Source organism: Trichomycterus rosablanca, chromosome 15 (genome assembly GCF_030014385.1).
Source record: "Trichomycterus rosablanca isolate fTriRos1 chromosome 15, fTriRos1.hap1, whole genome shotgun sequence".
NCBI lineage: Eukaryota > Metazoa > Chordata > Actinopteri > Siluriformes > Trichomycteridae > Trichomycterus > Trichomycterus rosablanca.
The window spans coordinates 6,303,888-6,331,852 of NC_086002.1; the positions used below are offsets into that span (position 1 = coordinate 6,303,888).

At 38.5% G+C, this 27,965-nt stretch overlaps 3 protein-coding genes across 6 annotated transcripts in view; 1 reads left to right on the forward strand and 2 right to left on the reverse strand.

The window, feature by feature from the left end:
- Nucleotides 1-402: 402 nt before the first annotated feature.
- On the reverse strand, nucleotides 403-6,299 carry poglut1 (protein O-glucosyltransferase 1). Its single transcript, XM_063009431.1, has 11 exons — nucleotides 6,224-6,299; nucleotides 4,612-4,702; nucleotides 4,029-4,172; nucleotides 3,783-3,918; nucleotides 3,532-3,653; nucleotides 3,131-3,190; nucleotides 2,901-3,000; nucleotides 2,724-2,782; nucleotides 2,209-2,376; nucleotides 1,861-1,917; nucleotides 403-1,757 (listed from the first exon to the last, which is right to left on the reverse strand). Exons 1-11 carry the CDS (start codon nucleotides 6,297-6,299, stop codon nucleotides 1,601-1,603), a joined length of 1,170 nt encoding a protein of 389 aa, XP_062865501.1. The 3' UTR covers nucleotides 403-1,600.
- A 1,742-nt stretch (nucleotides 6,300-8,041) lies between these two features.
- On the forward strand, nucleotides 8,042-12,874 carry LOC134328328 (calsequestrin-2-like). Its single transcript, XM_063009432.1, has 11 exons — nucleotides 8,042-8,278; nucleotides 8,942-9,026; nucleotides 9,125-9,225; nucleotides 9,840-9,951; nucleotides 10,641-10,714; nucleotides 11,007-11,134; nucleotides 11,832-11,877; nucleotides 11,955-12,009; nucleotides 12,102-12,202; nucleotides 12,287-12,361; nucleotides 12,641-12,874. The coding sequence occupies exons 1-11, from the start codon at nucleotides 8,042-8,044 to the stop codon at nucleotides 12,854-12,856; spliced, it is 1,230 nt and encodes a 409-aa protein (XP_062865502.1). The 3' UTR covers nucleotides 12,857-12,874.
- A 5,681-nt stretch (nucleotides 12,875-18,555) lies between these two features.
- The window catches only part of LOC134329283 (vang-like protein 1), a 48,783-nt gene continuing 39,373 nt past the window's right edge, over nucleotides 18,556-27,965 (reverse strand). For all 4 annotated transcript variants that reach the window (XM_063010495.1, XM_063010496.1, XM_063010493.1 and 1 more), the window contains 4 exons: nucleotides 25,115-25,248; nucleotides 20,525-20,678; nucleotides 20,201-20,435; nucleotides 18,556-18,956 (listed from right to left, as the gene is read on the reverse strand). In XM_063010495.1, coding sequence (XP_062866565.1) covers nucleotides 18,696-18,956; nucleotides 20,201-20,435; nucleotides 20,525-20,678; nucleotides 25,115-25,248 — 784 coding nt within the window. In that variant the 3' untranslated portion in view covers nucleotides 18,556-18,695. The remainder of the gene's footprint in view (nucleotides 18,957-20,200; nucleotides 20,436-20,524; nucleotides 20,679-25,114; nucleotides 25,249-27,965) is intronic.

Sequence of the window (27,965 nt, forward strand, 5' to 3'; positions counted from 1 at the left end):
CTCATTTATAGTAAACTTGAACCATGTGCAATCATTTTTTTTAAATCATTGCAATATTTGTTAAACTTCTTGAAAGACTGTTGTTTATTTTGTAATTCATCTTTTAATTTTTACATTTAATTTTTTTATATATGTATAAACACTTTTATATCTCTATTTTCTTGAATCTCTGTGAGATTATAAAAGGCTATCTTATCTTATCTTCACCTGGGAACCGCATACAGGACTGTTCTTGATCTGACATTTGCAAAAAAACATCAGTGCCTGACCTCACAATTGACCAATTCACACACTGCAAAAGCTTGTGGGAAGCCTTTTCAGATGAATAAAGACTACCATAGTTAACGTTTTGGAACAGAATGTCAAAGAGACTTGTCAGATAGCCATATACTTTTGGTCACATTTTTAATGAACACTTTTATTTCATATATTCACATGTACTGTATATGTATAGAAACACTGAATTGAAACACGTGTAGATAATACGAATGTTTTTGTAGTGAAATACAAAATTATAAACACACATTTTTATGTAAAAGCACACTGCAACAATGAAGTTCATTATCAGTTTGACTTTTGCTTTGGACATTCATTACCTAAACACAAAAAGCACTGCTATCTATTTAGGAATACTAGAACATATTCAACATTGCATAGCCAATGTGGCCCTAGCTGATAACCTATAAGTAAGAGCACGATTGCAATGTCTCATAAATGACAAGGTTCACATTCAAATGTTTCTGTGGCACTTTTAGGCTTTTCTATTGCTTATTACACAGAGCAAGTCCCTAATACTTAATGTAATTCCGAAACACAAGTCAGGCTTGCTTGTTGTACTTTACACCTGCAACAGCAGTTCAAATCCACACATGAGCAGAAATGGTCACTGCAGGTCCATTACTGCTGAGTAATCATCGAGCTGGAGTACAAATATTAAATCTGGCAATGAACTGATGAGTAGTTTGAATGGTAATAAAGGTCCTGCACAAAGGAATTTAAACCTGCATTATAGTCAGCATGCGTTTCCATCTAATGGACAAGAGGGGGCAGTAATGAACCCACCCATAAATATCAGACTTATGGGTAAATATACAGAAATTTAGCAAAAAATTATGAATACTTATGCAATAGTTTGAATTACTTTTCAGCGTACAAAACCAAAGTTAAAATTAGGGAGAGAAAACGAAAACTCAAGGTCATCTTAAGAGTTTTACCCTTGACTAACAATGTGACATACAAAAAATAAAAAAACAATACATTTACACCAGAGCTCGGAAGGATGATTGCCAGCGTTTTTCTATACAGCTGATCCTGTAAACCTGCATTTACATGTTGTTGCAAAAAACAGGGTTATAAATGGCTGAGAAAAGCTGCTGTAGTGTGTGTAGTATGTACGTTATGGAACCAAAATGTTCCTATCAAAAATGCTGAATTTATTCTGTATGTAAATTTCAACTTCTAGGCCAGTTACCACTAAAGAAATGTAAATACAACCATTTTCAGTATTCATTTTTTTGAAGAAGGCTGTGGTTCTTACTACAGCTGTCTTGCCTTTGACAAGTTAAAATCATTACTGTAAAGAGTGTAATGCAGCTGCAGGTCAGAGTTCAGACCGGTTAGGTTTGCGTGTGATCTGGTTGTAGCTGGATTTGCGTTTGGGCTTGTACTTGAGCAGTTCGCTAAAGTCAGTGAGCAGCGTCTCCCAGTAGCACGACACGTCTTCCATGCGCAGGTGATCCTCAATAAACTTCTGACCCCTAAAGACAGACAGTGCATCATGTTTCAATAAGATTAACTTCTATGCATAGAGCAAAAATATCTAAATCTGTAGTACGTTTTGTAGTCCAGTGAGATTTTTACCTCATTGCTATTGCTTCTGCAACTTTGTCATTTTCCTTGACAAACTGCAGCAGCTCCCTGAAACAAAGAAGGTTATAACTTAAACTAACAGTAATTCATGCTTCTTTTTATATTCCTGCCATGAATTATGGTAAGATTTCAGTACAAATGTTAAAAATGCATACATCTATCTGGACAATGCAAGTAAAGCCCTGTAATGGACCTGTCACTATCCAGACCAGAATAATGTGGTTGATGAAAATGATGAAAATGTAATGAAAAAAAATCCCTATTAAAACAGCAGGATAGTACAGTTTATTTAAGACAAAAATAATATAACAATACAATGTTACAATGTTAAGGGGTCACCTGAGGTCAGAGAGGTCCTGTTTGACTGGAATATAGTGAACCCAGGGTTTAAGCTGTGCATAGAAAAACTCCAACCACTCTTCCCCTACATGGAACACCAGAGAGCCACAGAGAAAAAGGTGCTTGAAGCGGAAGCTGGCTGCTACCCCTCGAAAATTAAAAAGGTATCTAAAATGGGGTGAGGGAGTGAGAGAGAGAGAGAGAGAGAGAGAGTAAGGATCTGTATAAGAAACATGAAGCTTCTAACATCTCACCATGAAAGAACTCATATTGTCATGAATTCATATTAACACATCACTGAATGGTCAGTAAAATATTGAAAACCCAAAAGAAATACATTCATTTATGCTAGCAAAATCACATGCAGTAAAAACAAAACCTGTTTTATATTCAAGCAGAAAAAAACCCTGCTTATATACCTATTACTATTATATGTTATATATTGCTACTGTAATTTATTGCTTTCAAATCCTTGCTCTGCTTTTACACTACTTTTTAAGTAGACAGGTTCTTACTTGTATTCACAGTGGTCAACCAGAGGAATTTCTGTGGCTGGAGGTTTTCCCAGAGTGTCCTGAATCACAAAACAGAAAAAAAACATACTGAGAATAACAAAGAATATAAAAAAATATCAGTCAATTAGTCACTGCTGAAAATTTAGCCTGACGAGAGTTATCGTTGGGCAGACAGACCTTCTCAGACTTCCAAGCCTGGTTCTTGGTGTACTCAGCATCAACCAGGTTTGGATCTTCTCTGGAGAGCAGGATTAAAGGATCTCTTTCTGGACTGGTCCTGGGTCAGTTAAAAGAAAAGGTCAGAATCTGCTTTCGTAAAGCATTTTTATACACTGTTACTTCTGCCATTCTTCTAGTCTCTGAACTACATTTTGTGAATGAGGTGGAGGAACAAAGCTTTGACTCACCTGGAGCCTCTGAAAAAGGCTTTGGGATTTTTCTTTTTCCAAGGCCACCGAGCTGCTGATCTAAAAGAAACAACATACAGTATATACAGATGGCCGTTTTATAAAATCAACAGTATTTGAATGTAAAATGATAAATTGTAGTAGTAATAATCAAAAACAATAAAGAAGTTACCAACAATAAAATAAACAATCACCAACAAAAACATATTTTTTACTACTGAATATTGTCCAACACAACCTTGTTTGAGAAAGTGTGTATCAGCGTTTTTGAAACAGTCGAGTCACCTTTTAAAAGTATGTAAACTCTCGAATCACTCCAGTATAAAATGTATTTAAAAAGTACAAAAAGTACACTCTGCATCACACTGATAGCCAACACACAGCCTTTCAGGGTGACTCACTTTTTCAGATCTTCTCTCATCAGGTCCCAGCGACCCAGTCCTGTAGGGTAAATGGGCCAAACTGCAGGCCCTCCTTCCCAAAACGTCCATGCAGGATACATGATGTCCTGATAATCTGGTGTCTGTAAAAAATATTTGCGCTGGGCATGACTTCAAGGATTTCATCACAAAGACAGTACTGATGAATTAATAAACAGAATACACATTAAAGACAATGTAACACACAACAAATAAAAACAAATCAGACATACCTTGCTAAAGGAAAGTACAGGCAGTGCCGGCTGAACCCACATAGGCACTTGTGGATAGTCTCGCACGTTGATCACTAAGTCCATGTCAGGTAACCTATCAATCACTTTCAGAATAAAATGCTCCACTCCACTGCACCTGCACACAAAATGGAGAGGTGTTGTGAATATATTCCCAGTATAATTCAAAGTAGCCAACAGGTAAATAAAACAATAAAAATCTACTATTTTGCAATTTATTCCACTAACCTTGCTGGGAACATGCATTCTGGTTCTCTGTAGAGTTTGTGTTTGATGATCTGGTAATGTGTGCCAACACCACGCCGAATAGTATCCAACATCAGATCCTTTGAGATACCCTCTCCAAAAGGCTTTAGGTCATCCTTTAGGACACTGAAACATAGCATTTGGGTAAAAGTGAAATGTGGCTTGTCCAAAGAAGAACACCACCATAATTAACTAACATTTTTAATGCTATGCTAATTAGGTTTTAACAGCCAAGTTATTCAAAACTTGCACCAAATACACTAGACACTAACTTTCCTCCAGACTATGTGGCACTGCTTGCAGTGGGTCCAGCACTACCTGGAAACATTGGGCACAAGGCAGAAATACACCACTGCATGGCAACACACACAAGGGTAATTTATCATTTTGTGGGAGGTAGGGTTACAAATAAAAACACACTTTTTACCAAAGCTGAGGCTTAAACCAAGGCCCCAGGACTCAAGTTGCCATTCAGCATTGTAATAGATCAGGCTCTAAACTGTTGCCTAATATACTTTACACATATTGGCTTTTATACCACCAAAAGAGCTTTTAAAAAATGTACCTGATGTGGCAGCTGCAGTTCTCCTGTCTGCAAGGTTGATAATTCTGAACAGACTCTGAAATTGTGGTTAAATATTTCTGCCATGGTGATCCTGGTTTGAATAGAAAACATTTACTTGTTACATGTAGCTGAACCAGAATACAAAAAAATTACATAAACTAAAATAATACACAAATAGAAAATAGAAAACAAGAAGTGCCACTTCTCAGTGCATTCAAAAACATACACAGAAAAGAATTTATATAACTAAACTAAACATTTCAACTTACATAACGAATACTGCTATAACTGCTTTCACTCCTTGCGAAAGGCTTTTCAACTAGAATGTGTAATACCACTGGAATGCACCAAATCAAAGATTTGTTCAATGGCTGCCCCATGGTCAAGCATGATCAGTTACCTCAGAGAATGTCCTTCTATTTTCTGGCAATTATGCTGACTTAGTAGTAGCTGTTGCAACTGAGACAAAGAATGCAGTACACTTATGCACTCAGTAGTCCAGTTCAGTATGGTCTACTGATTCAGGGCTGAGCTGTTATTGCTCCTAGGTTTTTGTATTTAAAAGTGCATTGGGTCCTTCTAATAGTGCTGATATCGATTAACTGATTTGTAAGAACTGGTCCTATAAGAACACACGTTCACAAGCAGTTCAGATTCAATATGACCCAATGAAAATGGTTTGATTTTATGGTCTGTTAACAAGAATTGCACTACTTGGAAGGGATGTTTACAAGCCGTAGCCTAGTGGTTAGGGTACTGGACTAGTAGTCAAAAGGTTACTGGTTCAAACCTCACCACTGCCAGGTTGCTGCTGTTGGGCCCTTGAGCAAGGCCCTTAACCCTCAGTTGCTCAGAATGTATACTGTAACTGTACTGTAAGTCGCTTTGGATAAAGGCGTCTGCTAAATGCTGAAAATGTAAATGTTTACATGCAGTTTACCTTCAACACTTTTAAAGTCCCAACAAGAACTAACCCGACTAATTGTAAGACAATATGTAAAACAAAAAAAGATAAAGATAGATTAAATCTAGACAGGTTTAACATCAGTGCTAAGAGTCCCTAGTTACATACTACATTACTAAATAGTATGTCAAAGTAGTAAACGACCACTGATCTGTATTACATACTATCTAGTAGGGTAGTATGCTGATGGGACGCCTCTCAGTTGCTCTCAAGCTGTATTACCCCATGCTACCGCTACCTCTGTTTGCTTATAGTTTATACACTGCTGAGATTGAATTGTCCACAACACATTTAAATCAATACACTGTTTATTTAATAAATAATTAACACAGGACAACACTGAACGAAAACGAGCTGCCTTTACGTCGTGGCTAATGGTAACTAGCCAATCCATAAGAAAAAGAATGCAGCGGCCGAATCCCAAATTCCACAAAATCATACACCAATAGGGTATATAACTCTATTGTAGACGCAATGTTTAGGCCACCTATATAGAAAATACAAGGCAATTTGGGATACGCCCCAACATTTAATGCCTATTGAATGCAACTAAGCTGATTTATTATTGGAAAAAAACAGCTCGGTCCAAATGAACAATCCTAATAAATAACTGTAAACCTTGACGACTCGCGTCATAAGAAAAATTACCTTCATCAGCGAGGCTAAACTCCGGTTTATTGAGAAAGAAAAGGAAAAGCGGCAAGAACATGAAGAGCAGCTCCATGTTGTTTGCATAGATTAGTAGTGACTGCAAAACTTCATCGAGCACTCGATACTCCACTTATTTGGTCTTAGTTTAAAATGTGTGCTTGTGGCCAAGGTGGCGCTGTTGTCATTTCCTAGTGCAGAAGGAAGCAGCGTCAATTTACAATTTACAACTTACAGTCTAAGCAACTTAGGGTTAAGGGCCTTGCTCAAGGGCCGAACAGTTGCAACCTGACAGTGGTGGGGTTTGAACCAGCGACCTTCTGCTTACTAGTCCAGTATCTTAACCACTAGGCTACAACTGCCCAGATTTTACAATTTGGTGTCTTTTATTGAACTACAGTATATTATACTTTTTTTTACTAGGTTAATCATCTGCATATGGTCCCCTCGTGAAGCTGGGGATTAGTGCGCTGGATAATATTTCATTGTTCTTACATTTTGCAAACACAGTAAAGAAATTGAGAGCACGGTGGAACTTTACTGACAAACTGTTGTAATAAAAACAAGTGTAGCTTAAGGCTGAGAAAAGTCCAATAAAATACAGAATTTGTCTGGTTTGTGTACATTTCTTCTTTCATTCATATACTGGACTTCCTCTCAGCCATTCACTGAACCACAATCTTTACTTTACACAAATGCAAACATAGCAGACTACCTTGCTAAACTGCCACCATCCTAAGATACAAACTTTGGGGAAAACACTATATTCTTGGGTAATTTACCATGTTAACACGTGAGCCAATTCACATTATATAAACAATAAACATAATATACAAAAATATAGACACTCAGGTGGTGCAGTAGTCTACTACCCCAGTCCACCACCGCTGAGATTCAGGTTTGATTATCAGTGGTGCTATCAGCCAGCCAGGCATCGATCACTTTTTATTTTATTTTACTGTGATGTAATAATAAAAAATGTAATAAATGTGTATTTTCCTGGATTTGCTATCAACCCTGCTACTTACTCATAAAATTATGGTGACGTCAAAGTAGTACCAGCTTCTTTAAGCAAGTGTTCTAATCCTAAACTTTTAATTCATGAAACTACTAAAGCAGTCAGACACCCTCAACCCTTATACCAATATTTTGAAAGACATGGCAATAATAAATAATGGGGTTTTTTTGTTGTTGTTGAAAAATGTATGTTCATCACACGATTAAGATCAAAATAGATCAGAAATATCAACCTTGCTTTTATCAATCATGTTGCCTAGCAAGGTAAGACACTTTGGGTAAACCTAATGATCTTGGACTACTGGAAACCATTTCTAAATTAAAGTATATGGATCAGTACTTTAATTTTTAAAGTTTTTATATTTAAAGGGTGGCTTTCAGCCTATTTGTGCCTTCCGAAGCATCTTGTACATAAAAGTAGTGAAGCCCACCTTGCTAAATGTCCTGCTACCCGAGTCTTTCATTTTCCTCTCATGCAATCAGTGTCAAAATAATTCCCAGTGGTGTATCCAGCTGTCCTCATTTTCATTAGCACATCATCTATATTTATCTCTGAAACAAAGGGCCTCCTTAATATGGCTTTTGACTCAGGGGAATCAGTCTAGTTTTCTGTTAAGCAGTTACCTCTTCACATCTCTAATCGGTCTCCAAAAAGAGTTTGTGGAGCATCCAGCAGCCAGTTCTGACTAATAAGTCACAAAAAATTATTTTTTATTAAAAGGTTGATTAGGCTCAGGCACACTTATTTTACATTGGCATTTTTTGTTCTTCTTCTTGGACCCTTTATTTTCTGGTCCTGACATGCAGCCTGTCTGGCTTCTCTTTTTGTCTTTTTCACGTCTTCTCTTAAGTAGCTCTGCAGAAGAAGGCCTGGAGTTCCCAAGCTTCGATGGCAAGGACCGTGTGCTGGACATTAATGAACGGAACTATAAGAGGGCTCTGAAGAAATATGACATGCTGTGCTTGCTGTATCACGACCCACTGCCAGCCAACAGGGAGCTCCAGCAACAGTTTCACATGAGGAAGTTGGTGCTGGAGGTAAGGCCTGATGAACAAAGAAAATGGTAAAAATGTGAATGAGTGGTGACCTGAAATGGTTTGGTTTATAAGTCTAAGGTGTATTCTGACCTTGAGCTCAGCAATTCATCAATGAATTTATAATTCACTTTCCTAAGAAAAGTACTTTAGTGAAAGATTTTGTGAGGAACAATGTCTTCAACTAACCTGTTTTAAAGATGAGACTAATTTTAGATGGGAGGAAAAGATTTCTGCTCTACTAGAACAAACTGTGTATCTTTCAGATTTATAACAATTATGTATTTGTTGTTTTTCCTATGACAATAAAAAAAATGACCTTATTGTTAGTAATTTATTTGATTTTCTTCTTTACTGGGCATTAATTAATCCTTTCTATTTCTATTCTATCCCTTTATGAACAGTATCTGTTATTTGTGTTAAGTGGAGCAGCATGTTGTAGATACTATAAGTGACTGAGAATTGATAAAATGGTTTATAAATAGACATCTTTTAGATCTAAAGGGTCATTGGCATGTAACTTTGAGCAAAGTGACCTAATTCAGAGACTGAAAAAAGAAACATCTCTAGGGGCTCGAGTCTCCTTCTACAGTACATTATATCCACATCACATGTTTTGATTGGACGGACTTATTTTTACTTATTTTTGTCTTTCATTTATTACAGTTTGCTGCCCAAATCTTGGAAGACAGGGACATAGGGTTTGGAATGGTAGATTCACATAAAGATTCCAAGGTGGCCAAAAAGCTTGGTAAGATTTGTCTTGAAATCTGTGGGCTCTTCTGTTGGTGAGTAAGTCACGTTAAAAACACACTGGGGGCATTCTTGTGTACTGTTTTGTATTGCTAGGACTGGAAGAAGAGGGCAGCATTTATGTCTTTAAGGATGAGCGTGTTATTGAGTTTGATGGTGAGCTGTCTGCAGACACGCTGGTGGAGTTTCTGCTAGATGTGAGTAGAAAATAAGTATAACTGAACAGAATCACATGCTTTTAGAATTATATAACTGTCATAAACACTAAAATAACATTTAATTATTTAAAATATTTTATATTTTTGTAAGTTGATATATTGTATGATATATTGAAGATTAATTTTTAGCTAGAGCGGCACGGTGGCTAAGTGGGTAGCACTGTCGCCTCACAGCAAGAAGGTCCTGGGTTTGATCCACAGGTGGGGCGTTCCGAGTCCTTTCTGTGCGGAGTTTGCATGTTCTCCCCGTGTCTGCGTGGGTTTCCTCCGGGAGCTCCGGTTTCCTCCCACAGTCCAAAAACATGCAGTCAGGTTAATTGGAGACACTGAATTGCCCTATAGGTGAATGGGTGTGTGTATGTGTGCCTTGCGCCCATTGAAAAGCTGGGATAGGCTCCATGCACCCCCCGCGACCCTGATTGGACAAGCGGTTACAACAGTGAGTGAGTGATTATTAGCTAGACTCACAGATTATTTTTTAAATAAATGAGACAAATTTTAAGAAAAGCTAAGAATTGATTACTGTGAAAACAGGATCTGCTGACCGCATCTGTGTGTTTGTATGGTGTTGTATGTTCACATGTGAGCTGTAGCTGTTGGAGGATGCAGTGGAGTTAATCAGTAACCCTATGGAGTTGCGTGCTTTCGAGAGGATGGACGAAGACATCCGTCTTATTGGCTACTTCAAGGGCAAAGATTCAGAACGTAAGCCTTGTAACTACTGCACTCTTACAGTAGTCTGTACTCTGTAGATTTACATTACTACCTTTATCTGTGCAGAAGCCAGAAACCAGAAACACCATTTTGCTGAACACATCCAATCAGTTTTCCCATTATATGAAACCTGGAAAAATAACTAATATAATATTTAACATGTATTTCTTAAAATCAAGCTGTCAGTTCTGTTTATCAGCTCAGTGCTGTGGTAGCTCAGTGGTTAAGGTCATGAATGGACTAGTGATGAGAAGGTCCCTGGCTCAAGCCCCACCATTGCCAAGGTACCACGGTCAGACCCCTGAGCAAGGCCCATAACCCTTAATTGCTTGTGTTGTATAAATTGTAATTGTAAGTCACTTTGGAGAGAGGAAGATCAAATAATCACCTGCTGTGGCCTTAAGCCACATTGTCAGAGCAGTCCTACAGTTAAGGGCTTGTAGCAACATTTTTCCTGCTCATCAGAACATCAACTGTGAGCCAAACCTTTTAGTCCAGCATCAATGCTGGACCTCTTAGATGCTTTTACCTCAGGGCACAAATTCCTGCAGACACAATTTAAAATGTTGTAAAAAGCCTTTCAAGAATAGAGTAGTCGCATCATTTTCTCACAGTTATACATTGTGTGCACTGGCATTTGTGTTTTCCTGCCTGTTCTTATCCAAACCTTTCTTTTTCAGATTATAAAGCTTTTCAGGCCGCTGCAGAAACATTTCAGCCCTATGTTAAATTTTTTGCCACCTTCGACAAAGGGGTGAGTGCGCTCTCCTATTAAAGAGAATGAAATGTACTTTTATTCAACTAAAGTGCTTTAGGTCTTAATGCCTATGAGGTAGACGTTAAGGTGGTTTGATTTTAGCCAACTGAAGTGAATAACTGTAAAAAAAAAAATTCTATCCCACTGCTGAAGCGAGCTTATCTCCAGAATGGAACTGAACCTTATTTGAAATCTGTAGTGGATTGACTCCAGGTTGCTGAGAGCACTTCATTAGATGGTAAAGGCTGCAGCGTGTGTGGAGGTTTTGTTTGATTGTGTTCTGCTACAGGTGGCAAAGCATCTGACTCTTAAGGTGAATGAAGTGGATTTCTACGAGCCTTTTATGGAGCCGGTCACCATACCAGGCAAACCCAACTCCGAGAATGAGATAGCAGATTATATTAATCGACATCGGAGGTAATTGAAATCAACCGTGTCTGATTTGCACCTCTAATGCTGACAGTTTTTGTCTTAAGCGAAACTGTGAGCCTCTGCTGTCACTTATGACTGGTGTAGATTTATTCATCATTAACTTCAGTAACGTTCATTTAACCTGTTTTGTTGTTTTGTTTTGAGATATATGTTCAGTATTTGCAATAGTAAAAACAATGACATTTATTTGAGCTTTTTCTAGTTACAACAGTTTATACGTAGTATCAAATGCCAAAATCTACACTATATGGCCAAAGGTTTACAGACACATAACCATGAGCTAGCTGGACACCCCATTCTAAAACCATGGGCATAAATATAGTGTTTGTGCCCATGAGGTAAGAATCTCTGAGGTCAGGCAGTGACAAAACGTTTTGGCCCACAATTGATGTTCTGATTAATTTATAGGATGTTAAGCAGCAATGATGTCAGAGCTTTATGCAAGCCACCAAAGTTTCCTCACAACAAACTCATTAGACAATGTCTTTATTAACCTTGCATTAAGCACAGTCAAACTCAAGCAGAAAAGGTCCTTCCTCGAACTGCTGCCACAAAAATAAAAGCATACAATATATTTTCTGTCAATACTTTATACACCTAATAATTAGGAGGGGTGTTCACATAATTCTGGCCATATAGTGTAGCAGAAACAAAAAAGAAATGTTAATCACATTTCTTCCAGGCCAACTCTGAGGAAGCTTCGTGCAGAGGACATGTTTGAAACCTGGGTAAGTTAAAAGTGACATTTAGAGATTTAATAGCTGTGAGCTGTGAGAAAAAAAATCCACATACTTTCCTTAAACAGGAGGATGACATGGACGGCATCCACATTGTGGCTTTTGCAGAGGAAGAGGATCCAGGTTCATTCTTGCATTTTAAAATTAAATACATTTAACATCTGACCACACAGGCAGTCATTTGTTGAGATATAATATTCATTATTGATTTTTAGATGGGTATGAATTCCTGGAGATTCTTAAGGATGTAGCCAGGGACAACACCAAGAACCCAGATCTAAGCATACTGTGGATCGACCCTGATGACTTTCCTTTGGTAAGACATTTAAACATGTGATGACTTTTACTGGAGACAGTAGGAATTTATGCTTACATTTTAATATTTTATCTTTCTACTTAGCTGACTGCCTACTGGGAGAAGACCTTTAAAGTGGACCTGTTCAGGCCTCAGATTGGTGTGGTCAATGTAACAGATGTGAGTTGTCCTAAACACTGCACAACTAATGATATACTATCTAAAAATAGATATTATGAATGCAAATTTGTATTTGACTTCAATGAGCCAAGTTGTGGAGTTAGCCATTTTTTTTTTTTAAATATCAAGTTATTTGATATTTTTAAGAGATCAATTGCAGCACAATTGTTAATGTTTTTTGAAACCCTCCAAAACCAAAAGACCTAAAATATAATATTTGCACAACAGTGAATGTGAATTTAAATTAATCATAAATTGAATGTGTTTGATATCTGACAGGCAGACAGTGTGTGGTTGAACATGCCCAATGATGAGGCTCTACCCACAGCCGAAGAGCTGGAGGACTGGATCGAGGATGTCCTCTCAGGAAAGGTCAACACAGAAGATGATGACCTTGATGATGATTATTTGGATGATGATGAACAGGGCGATGATGATGATGACAGTGATAATGACAATAATGATGAGGGAATTTATGATGATGACCAAGATTGATTGGTGGAGTGGTAGACTTTGGACATTTTGTTTATGTATTGCAGTGTTTATTATAGATAATCAGAAACTGATCATTAGATGTATAGAATTAGTATGATCTAATTGGTGCTGATAAAAAACTTTACAAGTAACTTATTGCATAAATAGACTGGTTAATAAAGATGTATACTCAAATGTACATTGTTTATGTTTGATAGAATACCACATCTCTGTTAGAAAGGCAGTTGTTGGATATTCTGTCCCACTGAGCAGAAAACAAAACAGTAATTCATAAAAGATGCACCAAATTAAAAAATTCAATGTGTTGTAATGTGAGCTTTTATTTTTCAAGTTATTGTCATTGATTATTTCCATTACTTAATTATTAAAATATTGGATAAAGTATTGGATTTCACTGCAAAAATACTGTATTTATTAAAAATATTGTTTAATGTGTCTCATTGTCAAAAATAAGATCATTCACACTATTACAAAGTGCTAATAATAATTACGTTTTTTATCTAAAATGTATCTAAAATAATTTACACACACACACACACACACACACACACAAAGAAGAGGGTTTACAGAGGATTCCAGATCTGAAATGCCTTCATGTCTGATTCACTCATACCAGCACAACACACACTAACACATATAAACACAAATAAACCTTGTCGATGTTCAAATAATTGAATTAGCATATAAATGGTGTCCTTGATGCGTAAAAAGACCAGTTTTATTTTGTTTTCCTTCGTCACAATTGCAAAGACAAGCGAGCTGTCTAAGCAGACCAGGAATACTATTATCACCAAGCACAAGAAGTATAAAGTGTAAATGTTTATTTAAAGTCTGTGCAAATATTAATGCAGGTCACTTAACCTGCTTGGCCTTTATTATCAATAATTGTCAGTGTAATTACAAATTTTTTTGTACTAACATATTTCACTTGGCTCCTCTAAGTAGCTCTTTTTGTTACAGCATGGCAGTGCCACAGTGCACAAAAGCAGTTCCATAAAAACATGGTGTATGGGGGATCAGGTTTGGCGTAGAGAAACTCCAGCAAACTCCAGTGGCCTGCATAGAGCACTGACCTTAACCCTGTAGAGCATCTTTCATTGTGAGCCAGGCCATTTCATTTAACACCAGTGCCTGACCTCTTCTTTTAATGGAATAAAAATCCAAAATCTTGTAGAAAGCCCAGAAGGCAAAAGTCTGACTGCAATGAGGGAAGCAAGTCTGTATCCAATAAAAATGTTACGCTCGCCCACAGAAACCCCAATAAAAATCTAAAGGCAGTTTATAAATAGCTACAGGAAGGACCTAGCATTATTGATTGGTATGGGCCAACAGCAGTGGCCTATGGATAAATATGTAGGGAGTTGCAGGGTATGCAACAAGCTAGTCCACAAATTTTGGCCATACAGAAAAACAGAAACCTATAAACCACAATAAATCTACATTAAGATTTACATAAAAACTGATGACGAACATCAAAACCGTAAAAAATAAATCTAAAGACTGGAACAGAAGTAATCCTTACTGATTACAAATGCTTACGTTTATCAATAATGTACAGAGACAAAATGGTAAAGCCAAGGTAATAGTTAAAATTTTTATTTTATACAAATGTGTTGTGAGAACAGCATAGATCAGGTATATAAATGTCGGCCCTTCAGAGCCGGAGGTGAGAAGGTGTTGAATTGTAACTGGAGTTTAGAGTCGAAATCAATGAATTGTGCACATGTACATAAATACAAGCACACTGCAAAAACTGTCACATTAAGAGTTCATACAGTATAAAGAACACCAGTGATCACCGTTAGCTTTTTATAGTTTGCTTTGTTGTTCAGTAACAGTACAAAAATAACATTTGCAGTTTCTTTTAGTAACAAACATACTGTACAAAATCTACATGGAAGAAGAGAAAAATCTATATCCTATTGATGAAGTTATGGTGAATTCTGTTTTGTGCAGGTCTGTGGGAGTGGAGAAGCTTTTATGGATCTTTGCTTTGATGAACTGTGCCACCCTGGCATGAAAGAACATGCATATTAATCAGCTTTTATATATTTCTGCATATGTTGTCATGCTTACAATGTTTATAATGTATGATGGTAAACCATGATGTGTGGATGATGTACAATTTTAAAAAAATGATCAGTAGTAATACAATTCCAGGTAAATATCATTTAATTTAGAACCACAGTTAATTTGTGATTCAGTGTTTAATCCTTAGAGTCGGCATCAAAGTGGGAGTTACAGTTGTGGTCAACATTATTAGCACCCCTAAATATTAAGTACGCCATGCAACATATCTCCAGAAGTAAAGTGTTTAGTGAAACAGCTTGGATATACTGTATATCATTTCATATGTTTTATACAGATAAGCACAGGACACAGAAATAAAAAAGAAATGCTGGAAAAAAAGTATACCAAATTTATAACAATGCCAGGACAGGATGAATGGCACCTTTTGTTCAGTTTGAATTCAGACCAAGCTGTGATTAATTACAAATTAGACTCAACCATCACACATGAATTTAATTAGCCTGTGAATGGTGGTCAGTTTTATTCTCTGTTTCTTTGTTCACAATGGCAAAGACAAGTGAGCTGTCTGAGCAGACCAGCAACACTATTATCATCAAGCAGTGTACAGGGTACAAAACCATCTCTAAAGCCCTCAGCATTCTGGCTTCAAAAACCTTGGAACACTCGAGAACCTTCCAGGACGTGGTGGAAAGAAGAAAATTGATGAGAAAACCCTACAAAAGGTGCTTCGAAATGTGGCAAAGAAACCACATACAACACCCAAACAACTTCAGACTGAGCTGGAGACATCTGGAGTGAGCTAGCGTTTTAGACTGCTGCACCACCCAACCATGTTCTGCAACTGTTAATTAAATCAACTGTGACAGAAAATTTAATGTGGAGGTTAAATGTTACAGCCCATGACCATAAAAACAAACGGCATGTGACCACCTTGTTTAAAGTGCTGTATGGAAAAGAGCATCTCTGGAAAAGTGTAAAATTGTCCATTTATATGTTTTAAGTATTTAACAACCTAAATGATTGTATTATAAATACTGTCTTGTCAATACTGCTTAATACTGCTTGGAGGTCGTCACTGTGTTTATAAAGAGAACAAATGGTCAAGATTGCACCAAAGACCGATGCTAAGTAGGTAAAACACAAGTGTCTTAGTGCCTGGGTGGCACAGAGGCCTAATGCGCTAGCCCACAACTGCTGAAATCTCAAGCTTTGTGTCTGAATCTTACAGCTGTGCTACTGACTGACACAAAGACACAATTAGCTGTGTTTGAGGAGCTGAACGGTAGAATGGGGTTCCTCACTGCTGTTGCAATTGTGGCCTCTGCTAGCTGGTTGAGGCACCTGCAAGAGGCATGATTGATGTAAGACCCAGTTTCTGGAAGGGTAATTAAAATAAAAAATGTGAAAAAAATGGCAAAACAGGCAAGTGGTAGCTCAGTTTACATGACCATGCTGTATGACTTCACTTACAATATTTGTCATCATATATGACTGAATCTTTAGTAATCATTTTCATATATGCAACTCCTACATTGCATTGCGCCCCCTTAGTTTGACGTTTTATGTTACATCTTCTGCTTACTTCATTTGGCTGCTCATTATGTGTCACCAAAGCCAATCATCTCCATCTTGCCCTGACTGAACATCCTCCTCTGTCACATTAACCACCTGCATTTCCTCCCTCACCTCACACTTGTCAGGCTAAAAACTGACCACATGAGAGGCATGAAAATAAACTGCATAAAGGTAATCCCATAATGTGAGAAAGAATGTTTTTCAACAAATGTACTGAATGCTACTTAATTTTTCATCATTTTTAAACAAGGCAGCAACTGTAAAAAAAACATTAAAACATTTAAAGAGTAAATATACTTGCTTTTTTGCTTACAAAGAGTATTGAATCTTTTTTTTGAGTATTGAAGAGTATTGATGACATGAACATGTTGGATGTTTGCTGCTTTTTAGCTTTTTAATAAAAAGTGAGAAGTTTGAGGTGGATGACAGAAAAACTACATGAACAAGTGCAGAAACATTAGTGAGTACAAATGCTTTCAGACAGGTGCACTTCTCTATATACTGGATACGGTCAAAAGTATGGTGACATTTGACTTCAATCTACCTTCATGCTGCCTTAGTCGATGTAGACCACTGGCTTTGCTCGAACAGGAAACGTCCTTCCATAAAGTCTTGCCACAAAGTTGAAAGCGTATTATTTATTTTATACTTTTTAGCAATAGTTGTGTTTAAAACACCTGAACTTAATAAATGTACACATACTTTAAGGAAAAGTATGCTGGTGGCTCAGTTACGGTGTTAAGAACTTTTTTCTGGCATTTGGGTCCACTTATCCACTGGAGGAGCGAGTCGCTGCAAATCATTACAAAGGTTCTTTTTTAAGGATCTTTTCTCATATTTTACTTAATCCAGTGCTTGAAGTGGGCTGGTACTTTTACATTTTACTCTTTGGTGTACCGTGATTTTTTTCTTGTGTACTGGCACTTTAGGCTGTTGCACTCTTTCTTGCCCACTCTATATAAACTGCTCTACCCAGAGGCACTATGTGATGCACCAGACAAGTAACGTTAATGCTAGACTAAGTATAGTTCATTAATAATGTAATACTTAATGATTTGCTGATACTGCTTGATACACACGCTAGAATGAGAATGAGGGGAATACCAGCACCTTTTTCCCCCACTTCAAGCTCTGACCCATTCTAATCATTAGTAATTCCTGTTGCAATTCTCTTGCTCTCTTTATCACCTCTGAACTGGCAGGTGTGAGCTGAGACTATCACCTGCCCCCTCCAACACGTGCCCGGTCGCCTGCTACCTCTTTTCCCCTGGCAGTGGTGAGTCTAACAGAGAGCCACACTATACTCTGTGCGATTACCCCAACACTTTTGCAGACGCCTCGATCAGGCAGCAGAGCTCACAATTGTACAGACCCTTTTTATTTGGCACCTGTCTATATCCAAAGCTTACAGCATGTTTGTATTTGGTCTTATGCTAATCAGATTATATTAAACTGAAAAATAAAGAGTTGTAAAGCATCTCCAACAGATCTCTCAAGTCAAACCAACAAAAGTGAAACGAAATATTCAAAAGTATTTTGTAACCAGCAAAACACAAAAGAACCTGTGTGCATACACTTGATTAGAAACACACCAACACCCCACATCTGTACATCTGTTTAAGCGTTAAACAATATTGGAAAACATGGTCATGTGATGGATGATCAGCAGAACAGTTGTGATAAACAGAGCACCGATTCAGTTTGTTTGCACTAACGGTCAAATATTTTGAACCTTGTGGCATTTTCCTTGTAACAGTGAAGGATTCATTAAGTTTTCTGATGCTACAGCAGTGCAGGTGCCCACTTATATGCCAACACGGGCTATGTCCAAAGAGGTCCAAGGCTCTGATTTGCAGTGCATTTGCTTGAACATGTGGCTTGTTTCATGATGGGTCCATCCATCATCGTGAGTGGTCCACTAAAAGTTCTATAATGTCAAATGTCAGGTTAAAAAACGGTTGTAGTCTTGTCATGTTCTCCCTTATGATAGTAATTTGTTTTAGTACATGTGAGCACAGAAGATTTTTTTGCTTTCTGTTAAAATGTCCACTCCACTCAAAAACCAACCAAATAAAAAGAAAGATATTCCAATATATGTTACATAGATTCATACGTATATATTATATATGCATATATATAAAAATCAAATAAAAAAAACCCAAACCCCAAACAAGAAATAAAAAAGGCTGGAAGTGACCAAAAACCCGAGCTCACATAAAACCAGACAGTCGTGCTACACTGATGTCTCTGACTGCAGCCGTAGGACAAACTTGTGTGATTTGGGGTCGATGAACTCTTCAGACAGATTGATGTAGGGGATTCTTTTGGTCGTGACCACCAGGCTAAAGTCTACAGACTTAAGAAGGAAGACAGTGCCGTCCTTGAGGCCACTGGTCACTGATGCCTCGCTGACGAGTGTCCACTGGCGGCCAAACCAACGCTCGCGTCCGTACTGCAGCGTCGGACCTGGATTCAGGTAGCTCTCAAGAAACGCCTGCATCAAAACACACACTGTCAAAACACAAGCTGGTAGAGAACTTTTTTTAGTCATCTAGGTTATTTTAAATGCACAAACTCTCAAGCTCTTCTTAGCTTCATGTTATGGTACGAAATTCAACAAAATCTCTTTCAACACTGTCTTGACAAGTTAAGTGACAAACACAATTACAAACACAGCTGCACAGATGAGATATAGCAGGCTGACTACCAGTTAACAGCATGAACAACAGCTATAAAACACCTCGAACAATTAGCACCCTGATATGTGAAATTTAGGCTGCTTGGGTAGCGCAGCAGATGATTATGATTGCCTACCACCAGTAAGATGCAGATTCTACGCTTAGTATTGCTGTGTACGGGGGGTGAATTATAGTTGCCTCACTCACTCACTTTCATAACCGCTTATCCAATCAGGGTCACGGGGGTGCTGGAGCCTATCCCAGCTTTTCAATGGGCGCAAGGCACACAGTAACACTCTGGATGGGGCGCCAGTCCATCACAGGGCAGACACACACATACACACTCTCCTATAGGGCAATTCAGTGTCTCCAATTAACCTGACTGCATGTTTTTGGACTGTCGCAGACACGGGGAGAACATGCAAACTCCACTAAGAAAGGACCCGGACCGCCCCGCCTGGGGATCAAACCCAGGACCTTCTTGCTGTGAGGCGACAGTGCTACCCACTTAGCCACTGTGCCGCCACTTATTAAAACTGAAAATGATCAAATTAATATTTCTGTATTCAAGAACAAGGTGCAATGATCTATAACTCGATGTAAAGAGCACAAAACCTGGACCTTGAGTAATGGGGGGAAAATACAGATACGTGACCTTACTTTTTAGGTTCACTCTAAATAGGGATGACAGTAATAGTAGTACTTATAGTAGTATAGTAACTCCTGTTGATTACAATTTTTGGACAAAGACTTACAGATGTTGGTGTGAATCTGACATCTAGCCCTCTAATTTTCCACCCGCCAAGAGAGATTCCAATAAATTACTAGAAGGCAGACTATAAATAGCTACAGGGAAGACACACTTCTATAGATGCCATTTGTGTTATGGTTGTAATGGCCTATGTATAAAAAAGGGAGGTTCCCCTGGCCGAAAAATCCAGGTCAGCTGGGCTGGCCGCAAAATTGGAAAAGGCTAATGGATATCACTTTAAAATTTTTTAAATCATTTTTACCAATCAATTCCTTGAAGTTTTTACACATTGCATGTTGGAACTGGTACCTTGGGTGTCATGTTGTGAGTGATGCAGAAGGCCAGGTGCTGCTGGATGCTCTCCATGCTGTGGCAGTGTTGCTGGCGTGTTGTGCGCAGATACTTCTGCAGCGTTCGTGCCATTGATGGGAAAATGGCCTGTGCTGCCTCACGGGGGTCCATCACGTCCCCGGGTGACTTCTTCTGCTCCTCCTCCTGCACACGCCGTATGTGTGTGAAAGCCTCCTCTACTGCCACCACCAGTCTGGATGAGGGAAAAAAAAGTCAATGAACGTTTAATCTAAATAAAAAAAATCATGTACAACTATATATCATAACTGGAGACTGTCTTACCTGGCCTTACGTTTACGGACGCGCCTCTCGTGCTCGGCCTCATCGTAGTAGAGCTCATTGTGGCTGGAGTCCCGTCGGCGGGCAGCAGCAGCAATCATGGCGCGGGACTGAGACTGGGTGAGGTCAACGGCTGCAGCATTATTGTCTCCTGGACCTAAACACAGAGCAAAAGGCAGTAAGATTCTGTTTCATGAAAACAAGCCACAAGAGTCCACTCTCTTCCAGGCTGAAATCGAACACTTGCTGAGTTGCAGTGAAATCGTAAACTTTGATAGACCTCAAGAGATTATATAGATACAGTGAAACTGAGCAACTCAGGAGACTTAGTCTGTCTCACCAGATCAATAAGTGAAGTTTCCATGCAAAAATGAAACCTAAATAGAATGCTGGATCTAAAAAATATATTTTTGTAAACATACTGATCAGCCATAACATTAAAACCATCTCGTTTCTACTCTCACTGTCCATTGTATCAGCTCCACTTATCATATAGAAGCACTTTGTAGTTCTACAATTACTGACTGTAGTCCATCTGTTTCTCTGCATACTTTGTTAGCCCCCTTTCACTCTGTTCTTCAATGGTAAGGACTCTCCCAGGACCACCACACAGCAGGTATTATTTAGGTGGTAAGTCATTCTCAGCACTGCAGTGACACTGACATGGTGGTGGTGTGTTAGTGTGTGTTGTGCTGGTATGAGTGGATAAGACACATCAATGCTGATGGAGATTTTAAACACACCACCACCATGTCAGTGTCACTGCAGTTCTGAGAATCATCCACCACCTAAATAATAACTGCTCTGTGGTGGTCCTGACCATTGAAGAACAGGGTGAAAGCAGGTAACAAAGCATGTAGAGAAGCATATGGACTACAGTCAGTAATTGTAGAACTACAAAGTGCTTCTATACGGTAAGTGGAGCTGATAAAATGGACAGTGAGTGTAGAAACAAGGAGGTGGTTTTAATGTTATGGCTTGTCGGTGTAGTGTATTTTAGACTACCAGGATCATATTTAAAGTTGTGCGTCAATTCTGAGAACTAGCAGATCTGGAATTGTTGTTACATGTAGGCTGAACAAACGAGTACAAAGGTTGACCAAACTAGACTGACTTTTTCTACTTTTTTTCCCCAAATACTCCTTAAATTGTGTTCCATTCTATTGTGAAATGTTTCTGTTACAAGGTTATAAACGTAAAACTTATTATTGCCTGAGCACTGTAACATTAAATCTCTGCTCCCATGGGTGTCCTCTGGAGCTGAAGAATATCAGAACAGCACAACTATTGATTCAACACAACCGTGGTCTTGCTCAGAAAGTGAGACTCAGTAAGATGAAGAGAAAGAAACGACAGATGAAAGCAGTAACACTGAGCTGCTGAAGAACATATTCTGAACTAGTACTGCTGCCTATTTAACATTCCGCTTCAGTTCCAGTGCTGTCAGGAATCATTGATTTTCCAATGCTTTCTCACACCGAGCCTTTTATAAATGTGTGTGAAACATTCCAAATTCAATGCTTTAAGTCTTTACTGGCCGGTTTAAGTTACAACACTTAGGATTTTAACATCATGTTTTACACTTTGGTTACATTCATGACAGGAACGGTAGTTACTCATTACACAAGGGTCTTCAGTTCACAAGGTTATATCGAACACTGTCATGAACAATTTTGTATCTCCAATTCACCTCACTTGCACGTCTTTGGACTGTGTGAGGAAACCGGAGCTCCCGGAGGAAACCCACACGGACACGGGGAGAACATGCAAACTCCACACAGAAAAGACCCGGATTGCCCCACCTGGATCGAACCCAGGACCTTCTTGCTGTGAGGCGACAGTGCTACCCACTTAGCCACCGTGCCGCCCCCAACACATGAATGAGAAAGTTGAAAATCATGGAGATAAACAAAATGTTGATCAATTATTAAAAACGATGATTCATGCTAAAGACTTTTATTATACACAGCGTGAGAAGCAGCGTAAATCACAGAAAGAGCCTGTGGGAGCCATACAGCTAAATTAGGTTATAAATGCTAAATAATGCAGTGAAAATAACTGATCACTTTACATGAACTTCACTCTTAAAAAACAGACATTTATAGCTATTGTATAGCATGATTTGGGCAGAATGGTGGCTTGATGGGTAACACTGTCGCCTCACAGCAAGAAGATCCTTGGTTTAATTTTTTGGTGGAGCAGTCTGGGTCCTTTCTGTGTAGAGTTTGCATGTTCTCCCCGTGTCTGGCAGGTTTCCTCCAGGAGTTCCAGCTTCCTCCCACAGTCCAAAGACGTGCAAGTGAGGTGAATTGGAGATACAAAATTGTCTGTGACAAGATTGAACTGATGAATCATGTGTAACATGTAGCTACCTGTCCTGTCATTAATAAAAGTCCAATTTATTTGTATAGCTGTTTTTTACAATAGACATTGTCTCAAAGCAACTTTACAGAATCCAGGACCGACAGACCAAAAACCCTGTTGAGCAAGCCAAGGGCGACAGCGGCAAGAAAAAACTCCCTAAAAATTACAGGAAGACATCTTGAGAGGAACCAGACAGGGAGTGAATGTAACCAAGTGTAAAACATGACCTTAAAATCTTAATAAATAAATAAATAAAAATATAACATGGCTCACAGAAAGGTCTCATTTTATACTGAGAACAACCTACAGAAAAAAAGTAGCAGCTTGTATGTTGAACATATGATGAAGGCAAGGCAAGGCAAGTTTATTTGTATAGCACCTTTCATACACATTGGCAATTTAAAGTGCTTTACATAAGAAAAAAAATTAATTAATAGCATTAAATCATTCCTGAGATCTAGAACCCCAGAAAGACTTCTTGCAAACATTTAGTTACAATTAAGAGAACATGAAATTCAAACAAGAGAGATAAAAAATTAAGAACATGAAAAACTAAAAGAAAATATAGTAAAACATACCCTACAATTTAGAGAATATGAAATTAAAACAAGAGAGATACACGTTATTATAAGGGATTAATTATACATATTAACGGGGAAATTACAGTACTAAATACTAAGACTATCCCACAGACTGACAGCAGACAAAGTAACTTATACTACCGGTCGTCACCAATAGTACAGTGTTCCAGTTCTACTGCCACACAATGACGCTCATATAGCGAATTCGTCCGTGGTGATATCTCTGTCTTACATAGACAGGCGTCCCAGACGTCTTTACTGTTAATCCTTAAACTACGGGTCAGGTGGAACACCCAGCGTCACCTTTTCTAGTACTATGGGCCAGACGGTATCACACAGCGTCGTCTGATTCCCACCGGGGTGGAACACACAGCATCACCTAGTACTGATTCATTAAACTACAGCAAAAGTCAGCAAAATAAAAGCTTAAAAAAAATGAACCCAGCAGAAAAACGGCTTAAAAATTAAGTAGCAAGTGTAAATTTTTAAAGACCTGTTTAGTGAAAAACCCTACAGTGATCATGCACTTGTGCTCCTTGAGTGCCATTTCCGTGAAACTCTGAACGCTAGGTTGGTGGAGACCATGCAAGTGTTAACATAATCTGAAGCTTTACTTACTATCCAAAAGGTACAGTTTCATCCTATCTTTAAAGATCTCTTTTGCAGCAGATGCACACAGAGCCAGAAAATAGCATGTTAGCATGCCAACATGTTAGCTTTGCCTGACAATGCCCTCGCAATAACATTAACATTACATAAACACCTCTTAGCACAAGCTAATAAAGAGCATGCATATATGCAGTCAAAAACAGTGTAAACAAACAGTCCTTTATAAGATTTTAAAACACTTTGAGGCAGTTCCAAAGACACCAGATAAATTGCAGAAGCAGTAGCCTAAAAACTATTTACTGTTTAAATGGAGATGGTGTGAAAAGTCAAAGTCAGGAACGTAACATAACTGTTAAATGTCCTCGTATTAAAGCCACAAAACCCCACAAAATTAAACGAGCACCTTCATGATCCAGTTTCAACAAAAACTGTTAGCTTTTAAATCTCTGGATCTCTTTGGGAGGAGCTGAAGCGAAGCAGTCAGAGACTGCACACGTGTCGGAGGGTACGTGCGCTAATCTGTGGCTCTTCTTGATCAGAGTGGGTGAGGTGCAACTGACAGAGGAAATGCAATCGGAAATCAGAGACAACTAGATTGTGATAAAAAGGGTGGAAAACGCAAAATTCCCCGTTCCAAACAAAAAAATTCCCTGAAACAAACAAACAAATACTCACCCACACACACAAAATGGGATTGAAATTTTTGGCTGGGCTGGAATGAATAAAGATGCATAATTTGGTGAAAGGGCCACAAACCCTGGACCCCTGAGCAATAAAGAAAAATAAAAAAATGATGTGATGGCTCTGAATAGTCAATTAACACCTCAAGATTATTTGTGAGTGGTCTGAAAACAAGGATGAATTCAAATTCCATACATTCTTTCCAATTAAATGTAACGTTTTGGAGTGTGAAGAAGTTATAATTCAAAAGAATGATGCAACACTGATTCTTATATTCATTCATTAAAAAAATTACCAGCCACTTTATTACATTACGTTACTACCAGTTGGGTCGGGGTAAAAAAGACTGGTAACTTACCATCCACATTGTAGACCTTGAGACCAGCCAGGTGTTTGGCAGCACGTGACCTGGATGCTGAAAGAAGTGCTGGATTATGTACAGGAAAATCTCTGTAGTAGTTCTCTAAGATGGCCACAGCTGCTCTCTGGATGCTGGAATGAGAAAATTAGGATAAAATATATCAGCTATAATCAAATGTCACCATAGCAAGAGTAACATCAGAGTGGTGTTTAAAGTTCAGAGTGTTTCTATACTCAAAAAATGTAATGATAATTAATATTACTGAATTAAACTGTTTGCAAAGAAGAATCAAACTCGCAGGTTTGAACACTTCACAGGGTTTGTTAGCGTGTTAAATTGATGTGCCACCTAAGCGTCCTAAAAGAGTGAGAACTGTTACAATCTGAGGTGGGTGCAACTCCATAATATCGACCAGTGGTCTTGGAATGGGACGTCCAACAAACACATGGTTAAGTGTCCTCAACCTTTGGCTATAACGTGTATGAACAATGTTTTAAAATGCATCCGTGTTAGTGTGGACTGCGCCTGACAGGCCTGAGAGTGTAACTGTGACTACGGCCTTTTGCCATCCTGAGGCTTGTGTCTTATTTTTTACATTTCTTCCATCTTAGCATCTTGATCAGTCCTCATCTTGTGCTTCCTATTTTCCAACACAGACATGCAGAACAGAAACTTTGTCTACGTTGAGAATTTATGGTTACATCAAATGAGAGAGAATAACACTGAGAAAAAGGCAGACAGAAAGAAAACCCATCACTGTCTGCTACAGAATTCAAAATGTATTCGACCTTTTTCAGCTAATAGACAACATTTATTGCGAGCAGGGAATTTATGTTCGTAGCCCTAGATCATTTATTCATGTGAGTGACATGAGCATGACAAGCAAACAAAGGCTAATTATAACTGAACTGTGCTGCTGTCTGCTGTGCTTTACTCAGTTCAGTTCTCAACAGTTCTAAACTTGTCTAATTCCTGATCATAAATTCTCTTCATGTACAGACCTTTACTGCTCAACATAAGAACAATGTCACTATGTACTGTTTACTTTCCTAAATAAGCACATTAACATTCTATATCATTCATTAAACATTTTTGGAAGCACTGATCACCAGTCAGACAGGTGGACAATTTATCACACCAGGTATACAGTCAATTAAATATTGGGGCCAATTCTCCTGCTGTCATTTCTGTGGAAATTACTGAGTGCATTATAGTGCCACAGTGCTGCTGCCAAACTACAGAATACCACTGAACAGAACAACAGTCTGAGTGCAAGAATTATTCTGCAGTTCTAACACTGGGAGCAGGTCTCAAATTTGAGAAACGGCTGTGGATAAGATGCTTCATGCAGCCACTGGGTCCTGAGATCAAACCTGAATCTCTAAAACTTGCACCGACACTACCATGCACTACCTGAACTGTTTCAAACCCATTTGTTTGTTTGTTTATTAGGATTTTAACAGGATGTTTAAAATTAATCAATTCACAAGGTTATATCGAACACAGTCATAGACAATTTTGTATCTCCAATTCACCTCACTTGCATGTCTTTAGATTGTAGGAGGAAACCGGAGCACCCGGGGGAAACCCACGCAGACACGGGGAGAACATGCAAACTCCACAAAGAAAGTACCTGGACCGCCCCACCTGGGGATCAAACACAGGACCTTCTTGCTGTGAGGTGACAGTGCTACCCACTTAGCCACCGGGCCGCCCTCCAAACCCATTTACAGAAAATAACTTAAAACAAATAACCTGGGTGCTGTAATGCTGCTGGCAGAATTACTTAAGTGGAAAAAATGTGTTGGCTGCATTACTATGAACACACACCAATGTGCCAAAACATTAGGACCACCCGCATAATATGCAGCCATGGACATCACATGATTATATGTCTCTTGACTCTTTACTTCAATCAGCTTTTGATACCCATAAGAAATATTTTGGCACAGCTCTAGTTGGATCTTCTTGGAGCTACTCAAATTGGCAATTGCCGCCTATTTGCCCACGCGCCCGTCTGCCTGGTCAAAATGTCTTTATGTATTGTTACATAACGTTCTATCCATATTGCCCACCACTAGTAGTTAATGGTTAGCATGATAATTTAAAAATGTATGTATATTTTATTAAGCATGTTCGATCACTTGCCAATTCCTTCATGTACTGTATAATACTTTGTAGAAGGGAATCTTGGATCATTACTAAAAAGGCAATCAGCCTGAAGGCCATCAGGTCTGAAAAGACGTGTAATGATGATAGCACAGCAGCTCCATGCCGCCATGCTAATGATGACAAAGTGCAGGCCAAGCAGAGGATTCCCTCTCTGGGATACATTTCTGTCTATGTTTGAAGATTTATGATTTAAAGCTTTCTTGTGTTTGGAGATCTGGGTCATTTGTATTGGGTAGATCTGTGCTTTCTAAAAAAAGAGAATGAAAGAACAAAAGCAAAGCAAATCTCTCTTAAGACTGCTTTTAGTCCGGGGTTCCCGATCCTAACGAGCATGAACATGACACCCTATCACCTTTTCTTCAAAACTGCTTACAGCACTCGAGATGATGAATGAAAAAGCTGATTATTTCTCTCTATCTCTCCATTTCTGCCTCACAGCAGGTCTTAGACTCCTTTAGGGGGCTGTGCCTTGTCAATATGACAATTACTGCTTGAACCAAATACTAGATAACCAGTAGCACAGCTGCATGTCTGCATTTAATACACAGAAATCGTGGTGTTAACGTCAAGTCCAAGTCAAATAAACTAACACATTCTGTCCAAGCTAATGACATACAAACAATGCTGTAAAAATCAGTCATTAAATAACACTCATAAATTGAATGCTAGAATTCAT